Here is a 22,416-nt window from a genome sequence, read left to right on the forward strand (position 1 = left end):
TGAACCAGCCCGGAAACAGTGATAAAAAGAGAACAATACACGTCAACAAGAATTTGGCAGGTTAAGACGTACACGTTTAAAACTTATATTATTGAACAATGTCGGGAGTTTTAGGAGTAATTTCAAAATTTTATAATGAATACTCCAGCAAGACTCCAAAGAAGTTGAAATTAATAGATGCCTACCTGTTTTATATTCTACTAACAGGTATTATTCAATTCGTTTATTGCCTTCTCGTCGGAACGTTTCCCTTTAATTCATTCCTAAGTGGATTCATCTCTACAGTTAGCTGTTTCGTATTAGCCGGTAAGTATTAGATTTTTAGTTAAAATAAACGTATTTTAATAAATATGTTTTATTCCATATGCCTTCCTATATTTTCCCTTATTTACATTATTAAATCTGTTTTAGTGTGTCTAAGACTCCAAGTTAATCCAGAAAATAAAAGCCAGTTCAGTGGGATAAGTCCAGAGAGAGGATTTGCTGATTTTATTTTTGCCCATATTGTGTTGCATCTAGTTGTAATGAATTTCATTGGATAAACTATTTCCAATAAAATTATCTGCATATAAGTTTTGTTTAAAATAAACTAAATATTTTTTTGTTAAATTTTAGAACTGCTAAACAAAGTATGGTTTGCATAATTGACAAAAAAGAATTGCTTCTTCATATAATTATATACATATATATATATATATATAATATATATATATATATATATATATATATATATATATATATATATATATAAATATATATATAACCTATGATAAAAATGTTGATAATTAAATATAGCACACAATAAAGGAATTAAAATAAAACTATTGATCGACTGATCTGATCTGATCGATATTGCCTTATTTTTAAATATTTTTTGAAAAATACAATTGTTCCATTTTGATGAGAAATAAAGTTTTATATAAATATTTTTACAATTACACATTGTTTTTACATACTTGAGAAACTATTTATCATTGGATGGGAGATTTTATCTATAATAAAAATGAATATAAGTTATAAACCCAAGGTTTCTTATCTATGTGTTATAATATTTCAACATTCACAAGGTAAACTGAGCATGGTGTGATATTACGATGTTGACTTGTTGTTTAAGAAAAAAATTAAAAGCAGCTGATACTGCTCAGAGTGAAGAGAACCATTATGAAAAAAGTAAATATGTACAAATTATAACAAGTATTTTATTATCTATTTATATAAGATATAAAATATTCTGAAGTGTATCGAAAAAAAACGGGATATGTTCAAGGGGTGTATTATTAGAACAACAAACAAATTGTAAACAGTAAAGTAATACATACATACTGCTAAATAAAAATGGACAAAGAATATAGGTCCAATTTACTTGCAGTCAGCACAAAATATCTCATAGGGGATATAAGTAAAGTTGGTGTATAATTCAATCTATTTATCTGTTCTGTGAATTAAGTTAACTATAAAACTGAAGAAAATTTTTCTAATGTGTATGTATCTTATTATCTATGATGTCAAAGGATCTTTTTTGGCACTGGAGTGGGGACACTCAATGTTTATAGCTGATCTATTAATCTAACTCCTTTTAGAACCTTCAGGATGTGGGTTGGCTTTAGCTCCCAAAGATCTTCTATTTCGTAAACTACCTGGTGTAATGCTCTGAAGTTAGTAATCTCTTGTTTTGAAAGAATGTGGATAGAGGTTTCGTGTGTCTATTGAGGCGACAGTGCCTCGATTCCTGTATTTTCCGTGCAATTTGATTCAAAGGTCTGCTCTAACGTTTCATTCATTATGAACAGAAAATTATCTTTTCCTATTTTCATTTAAATTTTTAAATTTCATATATTTTCAGTACGTTCCAAGATGATTGATGATGACCAAAATTTAGTTAAGGAGTCAGCTAAAAGCAAAAATCCACAAATGAAGACTCAAAGATCAAATAGTTCTACATCATTTAATAGAAGTTTTTCTTTGAGCAGTTTCTATAGCGTGAATTCGACGAGATCTGCAGGTGACGGTGATTATTATAGTGTCTGTAGTGTTGAATCGTTCAAAAGTGTTTAGTACAAATCGCTTTAATATAGTTGTATTGATTTTTCAAAATATTGTATATTTTATACAAATTTCACAAAAACCTATAATAACATTGTTTGAAAGAGCTTGAGTGTGTAATATTATGCAGTTTAGTACTAATACTTTGAGCCTTCTACAAATTCATATCCAGCTCAGAGAACCGGACATGGTAATTTGAGTTTAGTAGTTACTGTTTAAAATTCTTTATAAATTGTATTGTTAAATTTGATTAAACCTTTAAATTTTTCGTTCCAAAGAGGTTTTAATTAAAGATGCAATAAAGAATTGGTGAATTATGACAAAGGAAATGTTTATCCATGGGCAATATTAGATATATGAAAAATATGGAAAGACAAAAATTATTTATAAAGGCTACTGCTACTTATCGGGAACATGTTGAGCGTTCGCTGTCAAGACTTTTCTGTGTTTTGTTAGTTTATGACAGATATATTTTCAAAACAGATGCTATTTTGATTGTTTTTATTGTATTTCACCAAGTGGTAAATGTGGAGGTACTTTGTCTAGTTCCTTTTCAAATAAATATGAGGTGTATTCATCACTCACCCACTTTTGTTTGTATATAAAAATTTTCATTATAATTCAAAACTAAATTATAGACAATAAGTTAGGCAGTTCCAATTCACTTATCATATCTTCATTAACGAATTCAATCATTTTTCTTATTAACAAATTTCACTAACCGCTAATGCTACCTAGCACAAATTAAAAGCGGCCCGAAACATGGCGTCCGCTCTATAACGTGTTAAGTTTGTAGCGTATGCGCCAGCGAACGAATCCGCTAGGGTTGTAAAACGGTTTCGTCCCCTGAATGCGGCAATTTTTAAGCTTATTTTGAAATTTTTTTATTTTTTAAATTGATACCACCCTCGTTTAATGGCCTCGCTGTTTATATACCTTCATGTCATCAAAATTTATATCGAGCCGTAACGGTGTAGTTGGTAAAGTTGTCGAAGTGGCTTGATTTCCAACACGGAGATCGGAGATTCGAATCCTCTACCGAACTAAATTTTTGTTAAATATGCTCTTAGGCCAAAGGAGATTTACAAACAAACCCACCTACAGGTATGGCTATTATAAACGTGTTGAAACCTACGGAAATGCATCGAAAATTATTCTAGCAATTAGAAGATGAGCGCCTCTCCAAGGACTTGAGTGTATGAATGGTGTTCCACTTGTTGAAAGGCCGAGAAATAGAGGCAAACAAGCTAAGTGCGCGGCGCCTCAGAACAAGTGTTACCAATAAGAATATCAGCGTTGTAGAAAAACTCATTTTAGGCATCAGCGTAGGTAATATTGAGCAAATAATTTCTGTGCGGCTCGGTTACGCAAAATATCAGCCAAATGGTTGTCTAGATTTCTGAATTTAGAGCAAACATTCACATGAAAGTTTGCAGCGGTATGAAAAGAAAAAAAGACCATTTATTTCAATCAAGTCTGCCGAGTCGTTAAAATGCAAGACCTTTTCAATAAAGTCCAACCAAAAACTTGTATGTACACACAAATAATATCAAAGTAAAAATCATCAAGTTAAATACCAAAAATGTTAAAAATATTTTTAAGAAGGTGTGCTAACTTCCAGAATAACAAATTTTTACAGTTATGATTAAAAATTACATTTTTTACTTGAATATCAATGAATAAAACCATACAGATATTAAAGGTACTTACCTTTATTTAGTAATTACTATGAATTATCTAAGCAACTCGAAATAAACACACAAACCGTTATTATTGGGGGCACTAAGTTACAGCAACAAAGACTAAGGGCAAAATGGCGGTGACGCTGGATTTAGCAGCGAAAGTTTGAATCGTATGGATTTAGCAATTTTAATCATCACACATTTTTATATGCTGTTCATCTTGATTTTGAGTAGCCGTTTTTCTCATAGGATAAAGCATTTCTTTTTCTTTCAAATGGTATTCAGTCATTTGAGTTCAAAAATGGATTTACACTTTAATTAAGGCGACGATATGGTGTTCATAAATAGAAATGTTTCGATACAATCACTATAAAAAATCCTGATTGAGTTGCTAACTGAGTTCCACTTCTTTATAAACATAATGTCTGACAGTTAAATGAATTGGAAACTATCACTCAATATTTGTACTGCAAATGAAGACAAATGATATAATTTGCTACATAATTTATTCTAAAAAATATGTAGAGAAAGATCTACATCAATATTGGTTAAAATAACTACGACTACCTGTTAGCATTAGATAAAATAAATTTATGAGTCAGAGAAATAATAAAATAAATAATATACTCATTACTTTCTATTTAATTATTAAACATTTTGAGCTTAGAATTATTTTGGATCATCCTGTTAAACTATGCTGATATTGTCTGATCAAATTTCTTGCAACATCTGCGTGTCCTAAAAATTAAAAAACTTTATTGAAATATGTACTCTTCATCTAAAGCTTTTAATTACAATTAATGGGAGTTTTTCGACATAACTAGTCTTTTAAGTTTGACAGTCCTTTTAAAATTTGGTTTTAAATTTGTATTTGAATGAAACATTTTCCTGTTTCACTCCTATATTATGTTTAAAATGAAAACTAAAGATCTCAAAAACGATTAAATAGTTATGAAACCTGTCACTTGAAAACAAATATGGCTGATGGAGGACACTATCTAACTGTTGTTTAATCTGCCCATCTCATTTCAATGAAAAATTTCTTTACTATGCTTACATTTTGCACGGTGATAAAGTGTAAAAATAGATCTGAAACGAATGCTGTCAGTTTTTTCAAATTCTGGCTATCACGCCGTTCAAACCTAAACAGCTGTTCAGGTAGGATACATGAATGCTGATTGTACCCTTAGTTTAGACATGGTCTATAAAAAGGTGAAACCTTCATCCAAAACAAAACAAAAAAGATACGATACGTACAATCTTCATAGAATAATTAATTAATGTCTTTGTGAAAGGTTAATGGGAAAGATGCTTGATGAAGCCTACTTTTTTCCGGTCCGTAGTCTCAATTTTAATTGGGCAGAATTTAAATAAATATTATCTTTTTATTTAAGAATATATTTAGGTTTTACTAGAAGATACTGAAACCCCAAGTACAAGTACAGAAAATGTTCCAGGAGAATTTCTGTATGAATGTTTTCAAGAAGTGCAAACGGAATTATCAGTAGAAGGCATATATGATCCTTTTAATAAGATATTATTTAAACATGCCCTTTCTAGTGAAACTTAAAGAAACAATGGAAAGAAAACTAAATCTTATAAACGCTTAAATAGCTACACATTTTTTGAAATTACTGTAGGTTTACTGAAGTCATACATAGTAACTCATTCTCTCATGCAAAGAACAGATATTGCTAACAAAAATAAAGTAACGTTTAAATTTGGATTACCAGGGTTTGGGATATAGATTAGGAATATAAAATACAAAAATTTACAACGAAACAATGAATGATGCCTTTTAAAGATAAACCTTAGTCAATGCAAGTCAACACAATGCATGATTACACTGAAAAGGTAGCAAAACCCAGAGGTCACAATAGCATAAAATAAGTTGTTAATCATCCAGCGGCCATATTAGTGTTGCGTAGGTCATTGTTATGGATTGCTCTATATGCATGAGTTTAATTGAAATAATAAATTTAATATTAACTGAAAAATCCTAAAACAACATTTCATAATTCTTTCTGTTGTAATTTTTGAGGCTAGTACTCATAAAGTTCCCATATAAATATAATAAAAAAATTCAACTTTACCATTTACTATAAAGAAATTTCTAAAACAACTTATGAATGATCAATTTGTACTAACCTAACTGTAATTCAATATAAATAATCAGCATAATTATATGAGTTGGAACTTTGCAAGTTCTTTTCTGTGACCATATTTTTCCTAATAATTGGGATGCTTGGTCTAATTGGCCTCTCATAGTTTTCGCAACTGCTATGTTATACTGCATCACAGAATACGCGCTTTGAATACTATTCGGGAACCATTCTATGTTTAAAACAAAGATATATGTATAATTATATCAAAATTATAGAAAGTTGATAAAACTACTCACTAGGTGGTGGATTATTGTTCACAAAACTACCCTCAGATTGATCCTGTGGCAAATCAAATGATAAATCTTTGATATTTTCAGGATTTAAGTATTCTATTGCTTCAGATATCTTATCTAGATATATTAATGATTCGGCTGTGTATAGATGTCCTAGTAATCTAAAACAATCAAAATAAAAATAACAAAAATTAATCTGAATATTAATTTCCTTACTTATGAACCCCTGATATTTTAGGCTGTTCTAAAAGTTGTTTAGAGTATTCTAATGATAAAATATAATCTCCAAGACACAGAGAAACGTAGGCACTGGCAATCAGAATTCCATTTTTGAGAACAGCCGCTCCATCTCGTGTTAAGGGGTTGGAAGGACAAGGTCCGGGACTAGGGGGAGGAGCAGGCGGAGTAACACCTAAACAATAAAAATATTTGTCAAACCAATATTACTATACTAATGTTAAATGCTGGTAAATCATAATTAGAAGGAATAAAGTAAAACATTTACAATGATAAATTAATAATTATAGAAATTGCAGTTAATTTAACTTACCCGGAATTAAGAAAAGTGGAACTGGAGGTGTAGCAGTACCAGAAGGTATCAACAAGTAAGCATTTCTCAAGCACAACGAGGCGAATTCTAATGAAGGAACAGGAACAGCGTAAGATTGACTTTCTGCACTATAATTTTTTGAATGTTTCATACATAAATAAATCAAACCAAATGTTTTTAAAAGTAATCTCAGTATGCTTACCTATATTTCTTATCTATTGAAAAATTGGTTACAAGTACAACTTTCTTCTTATCTCTAGATCCAACAAAATCCACAATTAAACTCTTTTGGCCTTCAAAATCAATTTCATTACTCTGAAAATATGTTATTTGACATACTATAGCTTCCAGTGACATTTACTATATTAAGTATATATAATAAGAAAAATTTTTAGTACATTCATAATCAAGACAAAAAAAAATGATAGTAAATATTGATAAATGAAGAGCAGAACTAAAAAGAATGAATCAACAAAGAAAGAGAAAGTATTGAAGAAATGGAAAAGAATAACAAGAAATAGAACATAATGCAAGATAAAGGTGAAAAATGACGTAAGGGTAAAGGATAGACAAGGGAAGATTTATTTACCTCTTTATGTACCATAATGCAACATTCAGCTATACGTAACCACAATCTGGAGTTTCTGTGGTACCTTCTAACTGCTATAATCAAACAATCAAAAGCCTGAGCTGGTCGTTTAGCATGTAAAAGAGCAATACCCAAATTATACATTAATTCGTGATATTTAGATCCCCCTAAAGTGAATAATGGCTTCTCACCTAAAAATAAAAATGTGAAAAAGTTCATAGCCGCACAGAATACCTAATTCTTACTATCATCCTTATTTTGGTAATTTTCAGATATTCTCAATTCTTCTTTTAAAGCCATTTGGAAGTAGTGACATGCCAAATTTGGTTTTCCTATGGCATGGTGTATTGTTCCCATGTTATTATAAAACATTACAGTAGACGATTCACCGCATTCACTACAAAGCATTTTTTTGTATTACATGACAAAGAAGTTAGACAGAAAACTCACTGGTAAATTAAACTATCTTTTGGTATAGAAGTTAAAATTTTTACAGCCTCTTCATAGATTCCTTTTAAATATTCAATATTAGCTGCTAGAAATAAGGCATCAATGTTCTGAAAAACATATTGAAAGAAGTAAAGGTATCGAGAAAAAAAATAAATGTCTATTCAACACATACAATGATATTTAGTGCTTGACTTTTATAAATAAAAATATTCAAAACTACACGATTGTTGCTAATATAGGAGTTTTATCTCTCCATGATGCTGACTACACAGGTAAAACTAATAAGATGCTATGTGACTGTCTGAGTAGACCATGTTATGTGGTCACATCACTCCCTCACCTCTGTAAAATACAGTATATTGCTATTCATTGTATATAAAAAGGAAGAAAAAACCAAAAGAAAATCGAAATATTACTTACAGTTTTATCTTTGAGAAGAACTTGAATTTCCTTCATGGCAGTCTTTATGGAATGATTCATTATATAACTTCGTAACTTATACTTCAGGAGCTTTTTCTCAAATTTCTCAGGTAGTGGTTTTGGGGGAGGTAGTTGTATCTAAAAATTGATAAAATCTACACTCAAATAAATTCTATTTAAAATTGTACCTTTCTGTCTTTCCCATTCTTGTCCAAACCTTTCAAAGGTAGACTACCACCATAAATTAAATTGTTCTCCAAGTAATTTATTAAAGTTAATGATTTGTCTGGCTGTCTAAGGCATAACTGTATTTCTATAGCTAAAAGGCTAACTTGTTTTGCCAAGGATTCATCTATAAAAGCATCAAGACATAATATCTTATCTAATATAATACTATAAGGCTTACCCATTGGTTCAATAAATTTATATACTTTATCCATAATTCTTAGTGCAGTTGTGTACTGCTTCTGGTGGTACAATAAAACTGCTTGGTTAAACTGAATAATGCAATGATCAATATCATCTAGTCTTTCTAATTTTATCTGGAACTAACAAAATCATTTATGTACATACTTCTTGGTTTATTAATTGATAATTGAGGATATATTTTAATCCCATACCTGATTGCAAATTTGTGCTAAATTTCTTTGCAATTGCTCAGTTTTCTTGAAATCGTTCTTGGAATACTCAATTATAGCTTTGTTTTGAACTACCTTAAGGTCACCGTTTCTATTTTCCAATTTATTTATAAATTGCAAGCAGCTTGCATAGTTTTTCCTACAATAAAATAAATAGAAAATACTTTACTTTATATTTTGACTCACTTTTTGTATTCATTAAAAGCATTTTGAGCAATTTCTCGTTCTTGATCAGACACGATTTCTGGACCTTTCTCTTGATCTTTTTCGGTCATTTTAACTCATTTGTTATTTGAAAATTAATTAACTAAATTTTTATTTACTTAAAGCTAAGTGTCCTATAAATCTAAAAATCGATCAAACCTCTTCTCTTTTAAATCTTTAAAATTATCCTCAACCACAGAAAATTATTGTGGTTGAATGTCCACATAGTAAGCGTCTCATATAAAAGAATAAGAACTCCAAATGTTAATGTGGTTATTTGGTCGTGTTTTATTTTCGAAATGGTATGGAATATATTAGTAGGATTAAAAAGTATAATTTAGTAATTTCTTTTTGTTTCAGGGTAAAGCAAGGAAAACTAGAAAAATTGCCGAAAGGCGTTTCGCAAAAATGAAGAAAATGATTAGTTTAAGTGATCCTCGTATCAAAGAATCATTAAGACAATTACCTAAGAAAAAGAAACCAGAAGATCCGCATGAAATGAAAGTAAATGAAGCACCACAAATTAGTTCCGCTCTATTTTTTCAATATAATACACAACTTGGCCCCCCGTATCACATACTTATAGATACAAATTTCATAAATTTCTCCATTAAAAATAAATTGGATATCATACAAAACATGATGGATTGCTTGTATGCGAAATGTACACCATATATTACAGATTGTGTGTTAGCTGAGTTAGAGAAACTAGGACAAAAATATAGAGTAGCTCTTAGAATTATCAAAGATCCCAGGTTTGAAAGGATATGTTGTATGCATAAAGGTACTTATGCGGATGATTGTCTAGTACAAAGGGTAACACAACATAAGTGCTATATTGTAGCTACTAATGATAGGGACTTGAAAAGAAGGATCAGAAAAATACCAGGTGTACCAATTATGTATGTATCACAACATAAATATACCATTGAAAGAATGCCTGATGCATATGGAGCTCCCAAATAATTATGTAATGTGTATTTTTTTAATAAAAATTGAACTTTATATTTGTAAAATTTTGATATTATTGTGGATAACTATATATAAGTGGTTTTATAATTATTTCACACTGAACACATTTACTACCTCTACGCCCAAACTCACTATTGAATGTCTAGTCCTTTACATCAGATATGAACCAATGCAGAGATCTAGGGGAATAAAATCATAGTAAACTTGTTTATTTCCTTTTGGCTAATTTGTTTGTCATTATATTAAAAAATTAGAATACTATAGTGCTCTATTTTATTAAATAATAAACTAAAACACCCAAAAACAAAAGAAGTGATAATATATGTATCAAGTACCTTGTTAAGTTTACATAGTGCAGACATCTCAGTATTTAGAAAATATATCAAAAGTTCACCAATATGATAAAAAAAGGAAATTGCATTAAAGAACTACGAAATATCAAAAAAATATACATACAATTATAAAGTTTTCAAAGTTCTTGAAACGGCATCAAAGATACGAAAAAGAGAATTTTTAGAAATGGTTTACACATAGGGACTAGAAGGCTATTATTGAAAAAAGGACTTGAATTGAGTTAAATTTAAAGTTCTTTGTTATACATTTTAATGCAACTACGAATAATTTGATTTATAGCTGCCACATATTTTTGGGGTGTGGAAACTAAGGAAAAATTATTCTTTCTTATTAAAATAGATTTTCATTTTGATATTCATAATGTAGATGTTCTATTGATTGATGTAATTACGCAGATTGTCATTGCCATGTCATATTTTGATGAAGACCGAAGTAGGTCAAAACGTTAATTTTGATTGATTTTCATAAAAAAGAGATATAAAATCAAAACAAATTATCACGACAAACATATAGGAAGGTCTAAGAAGTAAAAAGATAAATTCAAATAATACATATATCTCAAAAAGAATGCAGTTAAATGCTTTGAGATATTTGTATCACCTAACTCCTAAAGAATAGGTCAGTTTGTTTTTAGATACATACTATGTTCCTTAAAGAGCAGTTATGAACTAGAGGCAGATGGTAGGTTTAATAATTGGAAAACAGACCAAAAATAATTAAGAAAAAAAACTTGTATTACTTTTTAACTGGTATACAACAATTTAATATAACAATTAACAACAATAATTTAATCTTCACTGCTTAACAGCTTACATCAAAACCAAAAATAACTTTGCTGATCTTAAATATGTTTAATCTAGAAAACTAATGAAAAAACTACTTATATGTATAATTTAAGTGGGAACACCTAATCTTATCACTTTTTTTATCAACGAAAGGTCAGCAAAATTCTCTTTGTATTTATTACAATACATGGAACATTATTTGGCGAAATAATATAAGTATCTTATGTCTAAGTATAACAACCTTAAGAGGAGGAAGGAGGAAATACACTGGACACAATTTTCTCCAGTTTAAGAACTAGTAAAAACTTGTAATTTGGAATGACTTTTGAACTGTATATTTGCTGTGATTTAACCATTTATTTTTTTTTTATAGAAATTGATCAAGTGCCGAAGTAGACACAATGTGAATTAAATTATTTTATTAATTCCACAGCAAACTTTTCAAAACTAAGTTGAAGATATTTCTGAAATACTGACAATCCAACCTATTCGTTTTTTCTCAGAATTACAAGTTGTACATAGTTTTTTAGTGAAGAGTGGAAAAAATATGAAACTACTTTAGAATAAGATAGAAATGGATTACTGAATGGTTTGGTAAATATTTTATTCAAATTTATTAAACAGTATTATATATGATTCAGTAGTTATCTATATAGTAACTTAGTGCGTTCATTCTTTCCTAAAATTTCCTGTATATATTATGTATTTGATTAAAAGGACGGTTATTTCGATTACGGTTTCTACTTGGATGAAATAAAAACAGACCAGTCAAAATCCCATTATGTTCGTCAGTTGCCGAATATGTTCTAAATTACTAATAGAAGTATAAGCAGAAGACAAAAAATTTGAACGTGATTCTAAGAAGTGGCACTAAGTAAACGACTATTTCCAAATTATAAAAGTAGTTTAATTTTCTGTGCCACTTCATAAGAATCTGTCACTGATACTTCTTTACCTTATGCGTCTAACTTATACCCTAATTTAGGTAGCCTAGCGGCAAAAATAGGGAGTGTAATAAATAATGTATATATTTGAGTCAATCTTACAAAGTGAAATATCGTATTTGTCACATTGAAATGTATATGATTTATTTCTTTGATATATTGATTGGTCTGTATATTTTCTGGCGTTTATTCAATTGAAAAAAAAAATCGTGATCTATTTGGCTGTTTCTATTCAAAGCATTTTTGTTCCTAAAATATTTCTTACTTACATTAATCTAGTGGAATGAACCAGGTAAATATCTCGACGATATCTTCCGAACTTTTACATCATTTATCTCGAAAAATCTAAACTTTATGAAACATTTTAAGCAGTGTAATGTTAATAATTGAATTTTCTACAATTTGCTTCTTAATTTTTTTTGTCTTGAAGTCAGTATCACAAAAGGTATTGATGTTTGAAATCGAACATACAAATAATATTAATTTTCCATCTATTCCAATTTCTTTTTTATCATTTGGATAATTTACCGATTAAAAACTTTTATAAATTAAGGCTCTGAATCGTGAAGTATAAATAAAACTACATTTGGATTTATTTTATCATTGCTTGACGATATTATAAATTATAAAAAAATATGAATAATATATTTTATTATATTCCTTGGTGTAATTTTAATTCAATTTTCAGATTTTTTTAATCTTTAAAAGTTTCTATTTCTTCTTAAGATACACTTCTAATTCAATTAGCGGGCGAAGTAGCACCAACTTAACGTAAAATTGGCTTATTTCTAATGAATTTTGCCAACGACTTTGCTAAAATTGCTGGCACATGCGCTTTTCCACCATTTTTTAGAGTTTTAGTTTAATTGGGCAGTTTTTTGATTTAATATGGACACAATGATAAACGATGAATTTTTTCTCCAGTGTGTATCTAATTACAAACCACTTTACGATATATCAGATAAAGGGTATAAATCTGTGTTACAAAAAGAAAATTTTTTACTTCGACGTAGTGCGCATGTGTTGTAGACACACGAAATGCATAATTTTGAAGTTTGCAGCCTTTCTGGACTTCGAAATGCATCAGAAATGCTAACATTGTTTTTCGTATGTCAAGCATATGTGCTTTGCATCAATTACTTTATAAATGTATGCCTAAGAAGTCATAGGAACTTCTATATTTGTATTTTATAAAGAATGTGGCACATAGTTGCCATTTGTTTTACTAATCCCGTCACGTTTCAAATCCAACATCGACTAAAATTTTACTCAAAACAGGTTTTTGAGAAGCGGTTATTTCTTTATGTGAATAGTGATGGAATAATACTCTTCCTGACATAATAAAAGTTGTGTTCGACTTAACGTTGTTCAATCACTGATGGTTGACATCTGCTTGGTATTGTATGCAATTGCAGCTACAAGTTAGCTAACCGGAACTACGTGTTTAAATATCTGTGTTAGCTGCACTAAGAGTTCAATTTTTACCAATTAAATTCGAATAAATTGACATTTTCCGGGAAACAGTGTCATTGTGCGAGGTCAGATTTCTTTGAAGCTTTTGTTATATCTCCATTTAAAAGATGAGTTTTAAGGGTTCATTTTAGATAGCTTGAAGGAGTTATGACTATGATTCATACGCACAACTCTGGACAGTTAAATTACAGGAATTTTAAGATGGCTGGATGGATAATCTACGGATTTATTCCATCATCACAGGGAAAAAGAAGAAGAAGAGTTCAGAGATAAAGAATAAATTACACAGAGTAAGATTGTCATGTTCTTGTGGATATAATTATAAATCACAAGAACATTGTAGAGTACAAACAAAACTGATGTTTAATAATTTATTTTATATTAGTACTTGGAAAACAATTACAGAGGCATATAATGCCCTATTAACTGGAGAAGTTTCAGAGCAATTACGTTACAAATGTGACAATTTAAGAAACAAAAGTTTAGGTTAGAAGGTATATCTCAACATTCGGTTGACAGTTCAAATTGAAGTCTGGCTACGGTTGGACGAACCGACATACAACCATCGGTTCGAACCCCGACTGACATTATAATACGGAAACTCCAGCTCAACCATATATTTTAAATAAAATAGATACAAACTAAATTGACCAACAAACCATGTATTTGTTAAGATATTCATAAAAATTGGTGAGAATCCAACTTCTTAATAATTTTTTATTATGGACAGTGACTGTTATTATGAGCTCTAATGATTGTAATTGAATCAGTGATAAAAAAATGAATGAAATAAATTATGTCAATTATTAAGAAACTATCGAATAAAGAGAATTCAAAATATGAAATTAGAAAATTGTTAGACATATTAAGATACAGCGTCAAAGATGACAAAAGAAAACAGAGCTTTGAAATAAATAATATAACAAAATAGACTTGCTCATCATATAAATACTCTGTATTAAGACGTGTTTAAAGATCCACATATTACAGAGAAGCTACGAAACTTGGGATTGGTCGTACAAGATGACATTTTCAAAATTTTTTCATTAAAAATTTAATAACATCAACACTAAAGAAACCTACTGCTAGATGCCGTAGGAATTGGGAGTTAGATTAGTGGAACAATTCATTGAGATGACGAGTCTCATCTTGAAGTCTGCATAAGTGACAGTCGAAGAGAGTCATTCATGAAAGAAATAACACATTTCATCCCGATTGTCAATTGAAAAATTAAATTTACGTTCTGCAGTAGAGGTTGACATTCGTCAAAGGTGTAGGGTAATTATACTTTAGAGATGGTATTGTTAATATCTGTTGATAAATATTTAACCATCTTAAGGAATGTTTGTTACCTGTAAACTCAGGGTCGGATTTTATACTTCAGCAAGACGAGGCTGCTTATTATACTTCAAAAACAGCATTAAAATGGTTTAAGGACAACAATATTAAATTGTTAAAAAAGGTCTCAAACACCTAACCTATCATTTCACGGGCACCTCACTCTGTGGCAGTCAGGTCGACGTTGTAATCAAGATATGGTGTCAATTTGTATTAAATTAACCTAATAATAATAGTTATTATTTCTATAAGTAAGGAATTATTATAAATAAAAGTGAATAATATTTAACGAAATTATATAAAAGTAGTTAAATAAGAACAAATAATAATATTTCTATCATCTATGTCCTACCCCACGGTTTTACATTTAACCATGTCCTACCCACGTCCATTTTTAGCATATCTAGATAGCAGTGCCGCGCCATGGTTATTTCAAACACTAAGAATCTGGACAACGAGCGAACAACAGACAACTGAAAAGTTTGAGGTTAGATTCACTTGTTTTTTGGTGAGTGTCTAATTGTTAGAATCGTGGTTAAGATTCGGGGACTTAATTTCTTTATAAAAAAATTTATTTATATATAATAAATGTTAAAAACGTATTGTTAAACTTTCTATATAATCTTAATTAATTACGTTGCAAAAGTATGGACACTTTCTACATCCAAAGAAAACTCTCCTTACCTCTATTCTCCATAGAATCATCACAGTGCTTCCCAGTACTGATATATTCAAGACGTAGGTACGTTCCAGGAGAATACCAAAGTGATGTATCGTTAATATGTATAAAACGTTGTTTACATATTTATTTATATATAATTATGATTAATTTTTGTTTCGAAATAAGTTGTGGATTAATTAATTATTATTAGCAAAACGTTTCTTTAAAAATAAAAAAAAAATGATTTCACATATTTATGACCAGGATTTCTTCCTCTAAAATGTTCTGTCTAACAATTTAGAAGTTTGTTTGTTGTCAATTGAAACGTGACGGGGCTCCTATATATCAGTAGAACAATTTGGAGAGAATCATAGAGAACAATTTGAAGTGGAATAATTTTTACTATTCATATGTCTATTTCTTTTGAACTAAAAATCAAATTTGTCGAAAAATTGTGATGGATCTGTTATCATGAGTTGCATATTGCAAGTTTTTCTATTTCTTCTACCACCCGCAGAGAAATACTATTAAAAACTTATTTTTCTATAAACTAGCTATAAAATATATACAGTGCTTTTCAGATAAAAGTATCCACCTTTAATAACTTTTGTAATACTGGTATTTAGAAAAAATCCAAAAACACGTCAATTTATTTTGGAAGGCGCAAGCATTATGGCTTATTTAAACTTACTGGAAAAGCCACCCCCTCACCCCTAGCAGCATCCCCTTTATTTTTTTAAATTACTTTTCATATTTTTTATGTAAAATTTGGATACTCCTCTTTGAGCTGATTTCAAAAATGTATAATACTTGTAGGTTAAAGTGGTTAGTTTAGAGATAGAGATAAACAATTTTTCTTTTAAGAGCACAAATTTTACTTATTATTTACTTTCACCTTATTTCACCCTGTACTAAAATGGGTTGTACAACAGTTCAAACTCTTTAATCTTTTTAACTGTGCTATTTATTCTACTTAAAAAATCCAAACAACAAAAAACTCTACTTTTTATTAAAGTTTGACATTGTCAACTACAATTTGTAGTCACTATTGATAGTGTAATTTGATGCATTATATATTTTGTTTCTCTGAAATGGTTTACTCTTTGCAAGAAAGAATTGAAATTGTAGGTTTATACTACCAAAATAATAATTGTGCAAGAGCTGCTGCTAGAATATTTAACGAATTACATGACGGAAGACATGCAACTCATAAGTATGTAATTCAACTGATGGAGAAATTTACCACAACAGGGTCTGTTTGCAATAAAGTGCATAAGCGAGAGGGACTCGTAAATAACGAAGCAATCCAAGTGGCAATTTTAGGGCAAGTCAGCTTAGAGGCTCAACAACCCCAATCATTGTCAACAATAAGTAGAGCGATCGGTGTTTCATCTTCTACAGTTTTCCGAGTTCTACATAAATTCAAGTACCACCCATACAAAGTTAAGTTGGTGCACGAGTTGAATGAAGATGATTTTGATCGTCGTCTAGAGTTTTGCGAATCAATGACGCAAATTATCAATAACAATCAACAATTGTTAAACAATATTTGCTTTTCTGATGAATGCTCATGGTCATTACTTAGTAAGTAGGCATAATTGTAGATATTGGGCTGAAAGTGATCCACATATTATGCGTGAATTCCATACACAACATCCCCAAAAGTTAAACGTTTGGTGTGGTATCCTAGGTGACCACATTGTCGGACCTTTCTTCATCAACGGAAATTTAAATGGTGAATCATATCTTGAGTTACTCAGGGAAGGGGTTGACCCACGTATTACAACAATAATAGAAAATGATGATAACCTTTCCGAAGATTTACTGGTATTTCAACAAGACGGAGCTCCCCCACACTATGCTATGCCTGTCCGACAATTTTTAAACGAAACATTCCCTGCTCGTTGGATAGGTAGAAGGGGGCAGATGATGAAGTGGCCACCTAGGTCACCGGATTTAACACCCCTAGACTTCTTTTTATGGGGGTATTTAAAAACAAAAGTTTATGCTACCCAACCAGAATCTCTGGATGATTTACGAGAGAGGATAAAAAATGAATGTTGACAATTAAATTCAGCCGTATTAAGCAATGTTAGAGAGGCATTTCAAAATAGATTATACCATTGTATGGAAGTGAATGGTACTCATTTTGAACACTTATTGTAACTTCATAATAAATAGCACAGTTAAAAAGATTAAAGAGTTTGAACTGTTGTACAACCCATTTTAGTACAGGCAAATAAGGTGAAAGTAAATAATAAGTAAAATTTGTGCTCTTAAAAGAAAAATTGTTTATCTCATAAACGAACCACTTTAACCTACAAGTATTATACATTTTTGAAATCAGCTCAAAGAGGAGTATCCAAATTTTACATAAAAAATATGAAAAGTAATTTAAAAAAATAAAGGGGATGCTGCTAGGGGTGAGGGGGTGGCTTTTCCAGTAAGTTTAAATAAGCCATAATGCTTGCCCCTTCCAACATAAATTGACGTGTTTTTGGATTTTTTCTAAATACCAGTATTACAAAAGTTATTAAAGGTGGATACTTTCATCTGAAAAGTACTGTATACTTTTTGAAAGGATCATTTGTAAAATAAACTACTTCGTTAAAAAATCTACAAATACACCAATTCCAAAATAGGTGTTAATTTATCGTTTGATCTAATTCGTTTACACTTCTAAAGTATCTATACATTTATACGTGGTAAGTTTCGTAGAATCATTCGATCGTATTTTTAAACATCCAGCACATTATGTACATACATAAAACTTGTCTAGTCGGTTACATTATATAGGCAATTCTGCAGTTAACGTGAATATTCATAAGACTTTTCGGAAACGTATTATCATATGATCGTATTAACCCTTTGGGGTAATATGAAAATAGAGAGAGCGAGATTTAGAAGCTTTATCAAGTGGACCCGAGCTGCTGATAGAGAGAGAAAGAATATCTGTATACCACTCCGTATCTCTCTCTACTCTATTCTGATTGGATCGCCATAACATCGAAGTTTCGAATGGTAGGAATGGCAAAGAAAGATAATAACAAGCTTTGATTGTATTGGCGAGTGGAGGGAGAAAGTGTGGTAAACCGATGCTGTTTTTCTCTTTTCTAATAGTACAATTCCACCTAGATGTTCCTCTCTCTATATTTAATATTAACTCTATGGGTTAACCTGCTCTGATCTGAATGTTGGGAAACTAACCTGGACCACGTTCACTGTTGGTCGTTTATTGATCGAGTTAATCGGGTCGTAGTCATTTGATATGATCCTTTCTGCCCTGGTAGACCAGTGGGTAAATGCGGTCAGCTGACGGATTGTTTCTGATTAGTTTTCATAAGCAACGTAATTGATAGGTTTCTGAGGCTTGCGTTGTTTCGGTATTTCAACATAAAAATAGCTTGTTGGTATTAAAATTTAGTGCATAATCTGTTTAAGTGAATCCTTGAAAATTTGAAATTTCCACCGAAAATTGAACGCGACGTTCGCAAACTGTGATTAAAATCTCGTTCTGGCTACCGACCAATCAGCTGATAGGTGGTCTCTCTGACCCAGGATAGTTTCGGAAAAGTCCCATATGAATGAGTGCTACCGTTGTTATTCTAACCAACTGGCGTCAGCGGTGAGGGCCAATTTTACAACCTAGGGTAAAAATGGGGATTAAACTCTACTTTAAACCAAGAATAAACAAGATTACTCTATTTTACATGTCACAGTTATATAGACATTATTCTGCCAGTAGTTACAAATATAATCAAAATTTTTCCGGTATTTAAAGATGAATTGTTCAAGAAAGTTTTATAAACAAAAATGAACAAAGAACAAAAAATTGTGCTATGAAATAGTGCTTTTGGTTAACCTTGTGAAGAAAATCAAAGAAACCGTCGAATTAAAAAAAATGATACGGTAACTTGGAAGGAAAAGATCGAAAAAAAATATAGAGTGCAAATCTTCAATCATTCTACCAACTCCCTTTAAATAATATTGTAAAAATGCTAGCAATTTGACAAAATTAGGTTCGGATCCTACGTTTCATTTTAAACTGAAGTTTAAACATCCCTCAGACCGCCGGTAACATTTAAACTGAAGTTTGTCGGTATACGCCACCCATAAAAAGTGAGAAAAATGGTATCTGTAGTTTAAACCGACGTTTGAGGTTCAAACTTCACTTGTAAAATTCGACGTAAGTGAAGTTTTACAGTTATTACGCGTATGAAAACCTGATTTATATATAAATCATTTCCTAGTTACGTAAAATTGCAGTTTTGTTGAATAAAAAAGATAATTTTCCGAGAAACAAAATCTTCTTGTCCACGATTGTAAAAACATTTTAACCCTCACGATGCTATCTAAAGAATCAACCACTTACAATCCACCACAATCAATTTGATAGTGATAAGTAGTAACTATTTATTAAATGAACATGCATTACAACTCCAAAGTAAACAAAAGTAGTTGACATGACCTTTCGGAGACCTCTACTTAAGCGTCTCTAGTCCAGCCCCCTTTTTTCTTTTCAAGTCGTTCAGCTATAAATTTAATTACATGCATTCATAAAGTTACGCATGAACTCATTATTATCTAGTCAAACCGTTGGATGACAAAATATAGGAACAAGTCGATTTTTATTTTCAAAATATAAATAAAATATTCATTGAGGAAACAATCACGATAAAGAATGAATAACCTTTGAATGATGAGTCAGCAACATTTTTTTTAATTTGCAGATTTCCTTCTGATGTCGTAATTGTCTATGTACAATACCTTATCGTTAATCTGATTTATTATATAATCCTTTTTAACAAAATTTTATATTAAACTGCGTTTAAACAGATGTGAAGGAGTGGTTGATGTTGGCTATAATATTACGACATGCAAATTATTTGAAGAAATGTAGCCATAGATCGTGAACATATCTCTAAAATAGCAGAATACAAACTAGATGTAGATAATTGGAGCGCGTTAGAAAAGGTAGATCAACATTGATTGCAAGCCCTCAACAATATATAATTTTGTGGGCAATTTACACTATCCAATGAGAAAATTATCTGGGGATTTGTATAGTCGCTGGATCACCTAAACTCTCCGTTAGATTTCTTTTTGAAGGGAGGTTGAGATTAGATTTCTTCGGAAGATCTGATAATACGAGTATCCGTGCCAGAATCATAAAGCAAATTCAGAACATAATATCCGCTATGCTACAAAATATTACAATTACTGCAAATTTTATTTGGTCTGATTTTTTTTACAACAAACGTTTATTTTTCAATAATTATTTTGTAAATAATAAATTGACATAAACAACTTTTGCATTTTTGTTCACCTTGTACCATTCAACTTCTTTGGAATCAGAGGAATTGTTTTATTGAAAAATGTTATCACTAAAAGGTTATGCACCCTATACTATAGAATATTATTTTAAAAATAATAAATAAATAGTATATCACATAACTAGAATGTGAAAAAACTTATACGAGTTCGAATTTTGTAAATGAAGCGCTAGCCCAATGAAACAGAGCACGAGTATACTTTCTATCGTGTTGTGTACGTTATTTTTCCCACGAAAACTGATATGTTACGCTTATTTTTTTATTAATTCATCCTGCAAATTTGGAAACAGCAAATAATGGTACCAATTTCTTCAAATTTAGCTTAAAATATATATCTGCTAGGAAATTTCATGAATTACGGTCCAACACAATTTGTTTTATTTATTCTATCTTCTTCTTCATTCTTCCATAATAGGAACAGGCGATAGATCGCCTGTTCCTTTTTCGATATGTTTTCTCTATCTTGACTCTAGATTGTCACTCAACCTCTTTCGTGGTAGACCTCTACTTTGTATTCCAGCTCCTTGCTCATTTTACCACTATATCTTCTGTCATTCGACAGACATTGATATTGTTTCTTAGGTTGATGTTTTCGCTTCTTTCTCGATTTATTAGTGTTTTTTCTGAGATTCGCCTGAGACTTTTCATTTATGTGATCTCCAAGTTTTGTTTTTGACGCTCCTGGCCTTGTGTTTGATGTATAGGTCATTCTAGGTCTGATTGTTGCTTTGTAAATTCGTTCTTTATTTTTTGTCTGAGGTGTTTGTTTCACTATACTAAGATCTGAAGATATCCCGTGATTTTATTTGCTTTGGCTATTTGTCCTACTACCTCGTCTTCTACGTCTCCATAACTGGGTATTGCAATTCCAATGTACTTGAATTTCATTCTCTGTTGTATTATTTGATCTTCATAAATTTTATCATGTTTTTATCTTTATTTATTTGGTAACTGAGCACGTCTAGTCCCTATTGGCCACTGCTAACTTAGATGGCATGGGTAGGTTTTTAGGGATTGCTTAAATGTGATGTTAAACTGGTATTTAAGTTTAAGGTTAAGTTTATTATGAAATTTGGTTTTCATTTTTGGGTAGAATTTTAAGACAGATTTAGAATATGTGCTGTAATGGCAAATATCCATCATTTTCTTGGTTTACACACTTTTCCTAGCACCTGCCAAAACATTTATGTATATTTATGAAATTTAGAATTTTCTAACAACACGAAGTATGATCTATTTTCGTTCTATATGGTCGTAGAATTAATCAGTGTGATGATGTTTCTTAAATAACTAATTAATCATCTAACAATGAATTTACGCGTTACTTTATGGATGCAACGCTTATATTTTCTCAAGTTATCTTTTACAACTGCAATTTTACATAAACTTTGAATAATTTTGATTTACACATCTATTTTAATTTTTTTCTTGGTTTATCCCATTTGATGAAATTATTTTTTTATTTTTGTATTTTTTGGGTTTAAAATACATCTGATAAAAACTTTAATGTTGTATGTTTAGGTGACTTACTTATTTAACTTGTCAAAATTGCCGATTTCATATAATCTTTGTCCCAACTCAC

General features: G+C 30.4%; 3 protein-coding genes across 4 annotated transcripts; 2 read left to right on the forward strand and 1 right to left on the reverse strand.

Moving 5' to 3' along the window:
* The first annotated feature begins 7 nt into the window (after positions 1-7).
* LOC130451872 (dolichyl-diphosphooligosaccharide--protein glycosyltransferase subunit DAD1) lies at positions 8-2,310 on the forward strand. Of its 2 annotated transcripts, XR_008910802.1 has the most exons (3): positions 8-306; positions 412-1,170; positions 1,844-2,310. XR_008910802.1 is itself a non-coding variant. In XM_056791233.1 (2 exons), exons 1-2 carry the CDS (start codon positions 99-101, stop codon positions 540-542), a joined length of 339 nt encoding a protein of 112 aa, XP_056647211.1. In that variant the 5' UTR covers positions 8-98; the 3' UTR covers positions 543-2,310. The 2 variants fall into 2 exon arrangements, 1 of the variants encoding a protein (XP_056647211.1); XM_056791233.1 differs by having other exon boundaries at positions 412-2,310.
* A 1,904-nt stretch (positions 2,311-4,214) lies between these two features.
* LOC130451846 (CCR4-NOT transcription complex subunit 10) lies at positions 4,215-9,159 on the reverse strand. Its single transcript, XM_056791160.1, has 14 exons — positions 8,957-9,159; positions 8,753-8,909; positions 8,539-8,680; positions 8,321-8,484; positions 8,133-8,270; positions 7,713-7,819; positions 7,508-7,659; positions 7,263-7,453; positions 6,876-6,988; positions 6,674-6,801; positions 6,340-6,535; positions 6,127-6,284; positions 5,874-6,059; positions 4,215-4,463 (listed from the first exon to the last, which is right to left on the reverse strand). The coding sequence occupies exons 1-14, from the start codon at positions 9,043-9,045 to the stop codon at positions 4,405-4,407; spliced, it is 1,980 nt and encodes a 659-aa protein (XP_056647138.1). The 5' UTR covers positions 9,046-9,159; the 3' UTR covers positions 4,215-4,404.
* Positions 9,160-9,215: 56 nt separating this feature from the next.
* On the forward strand, positions 9,216-11,721 carry LOC130451848 (rRNA-processing protein FCF1 homolog). Its single transcript, XM_056791161.1, has 2 exons — positions 9,216-9,276; positions 9,335-11,721. The coding sequence occupies exons 1-2, from the start codon at positions 9,274-9,276 to the stop codon at positions 9,938-9,940; spliced, it is 609 nt and encodes a 202-aa protein (XP_056647139.1). The 5' UTR covers positions 9,216-9,273; the 3' UTR covers positions 9,941-11,721.
* The last annotated feature ends 10,695 nt before the right edge of the window (positions 11,722-22,416 follow it).

Source organism: Diorhabda sublineata, chromosome X (genome assembly GCF_026230105.1).
Source record: "Diorhabda sublineata isolate icDioSubl1.1 chromosome X, icDioSubl1.1, whole genome shotgun sequence".
Taxonomy (NCBI): domain Eukaryota; kingdom Metazoa; phylum Arthropoda; class Insecta; order Coleoptera; family Chrysomelidae; genus Diorhabda; species Diorhabda sublineata.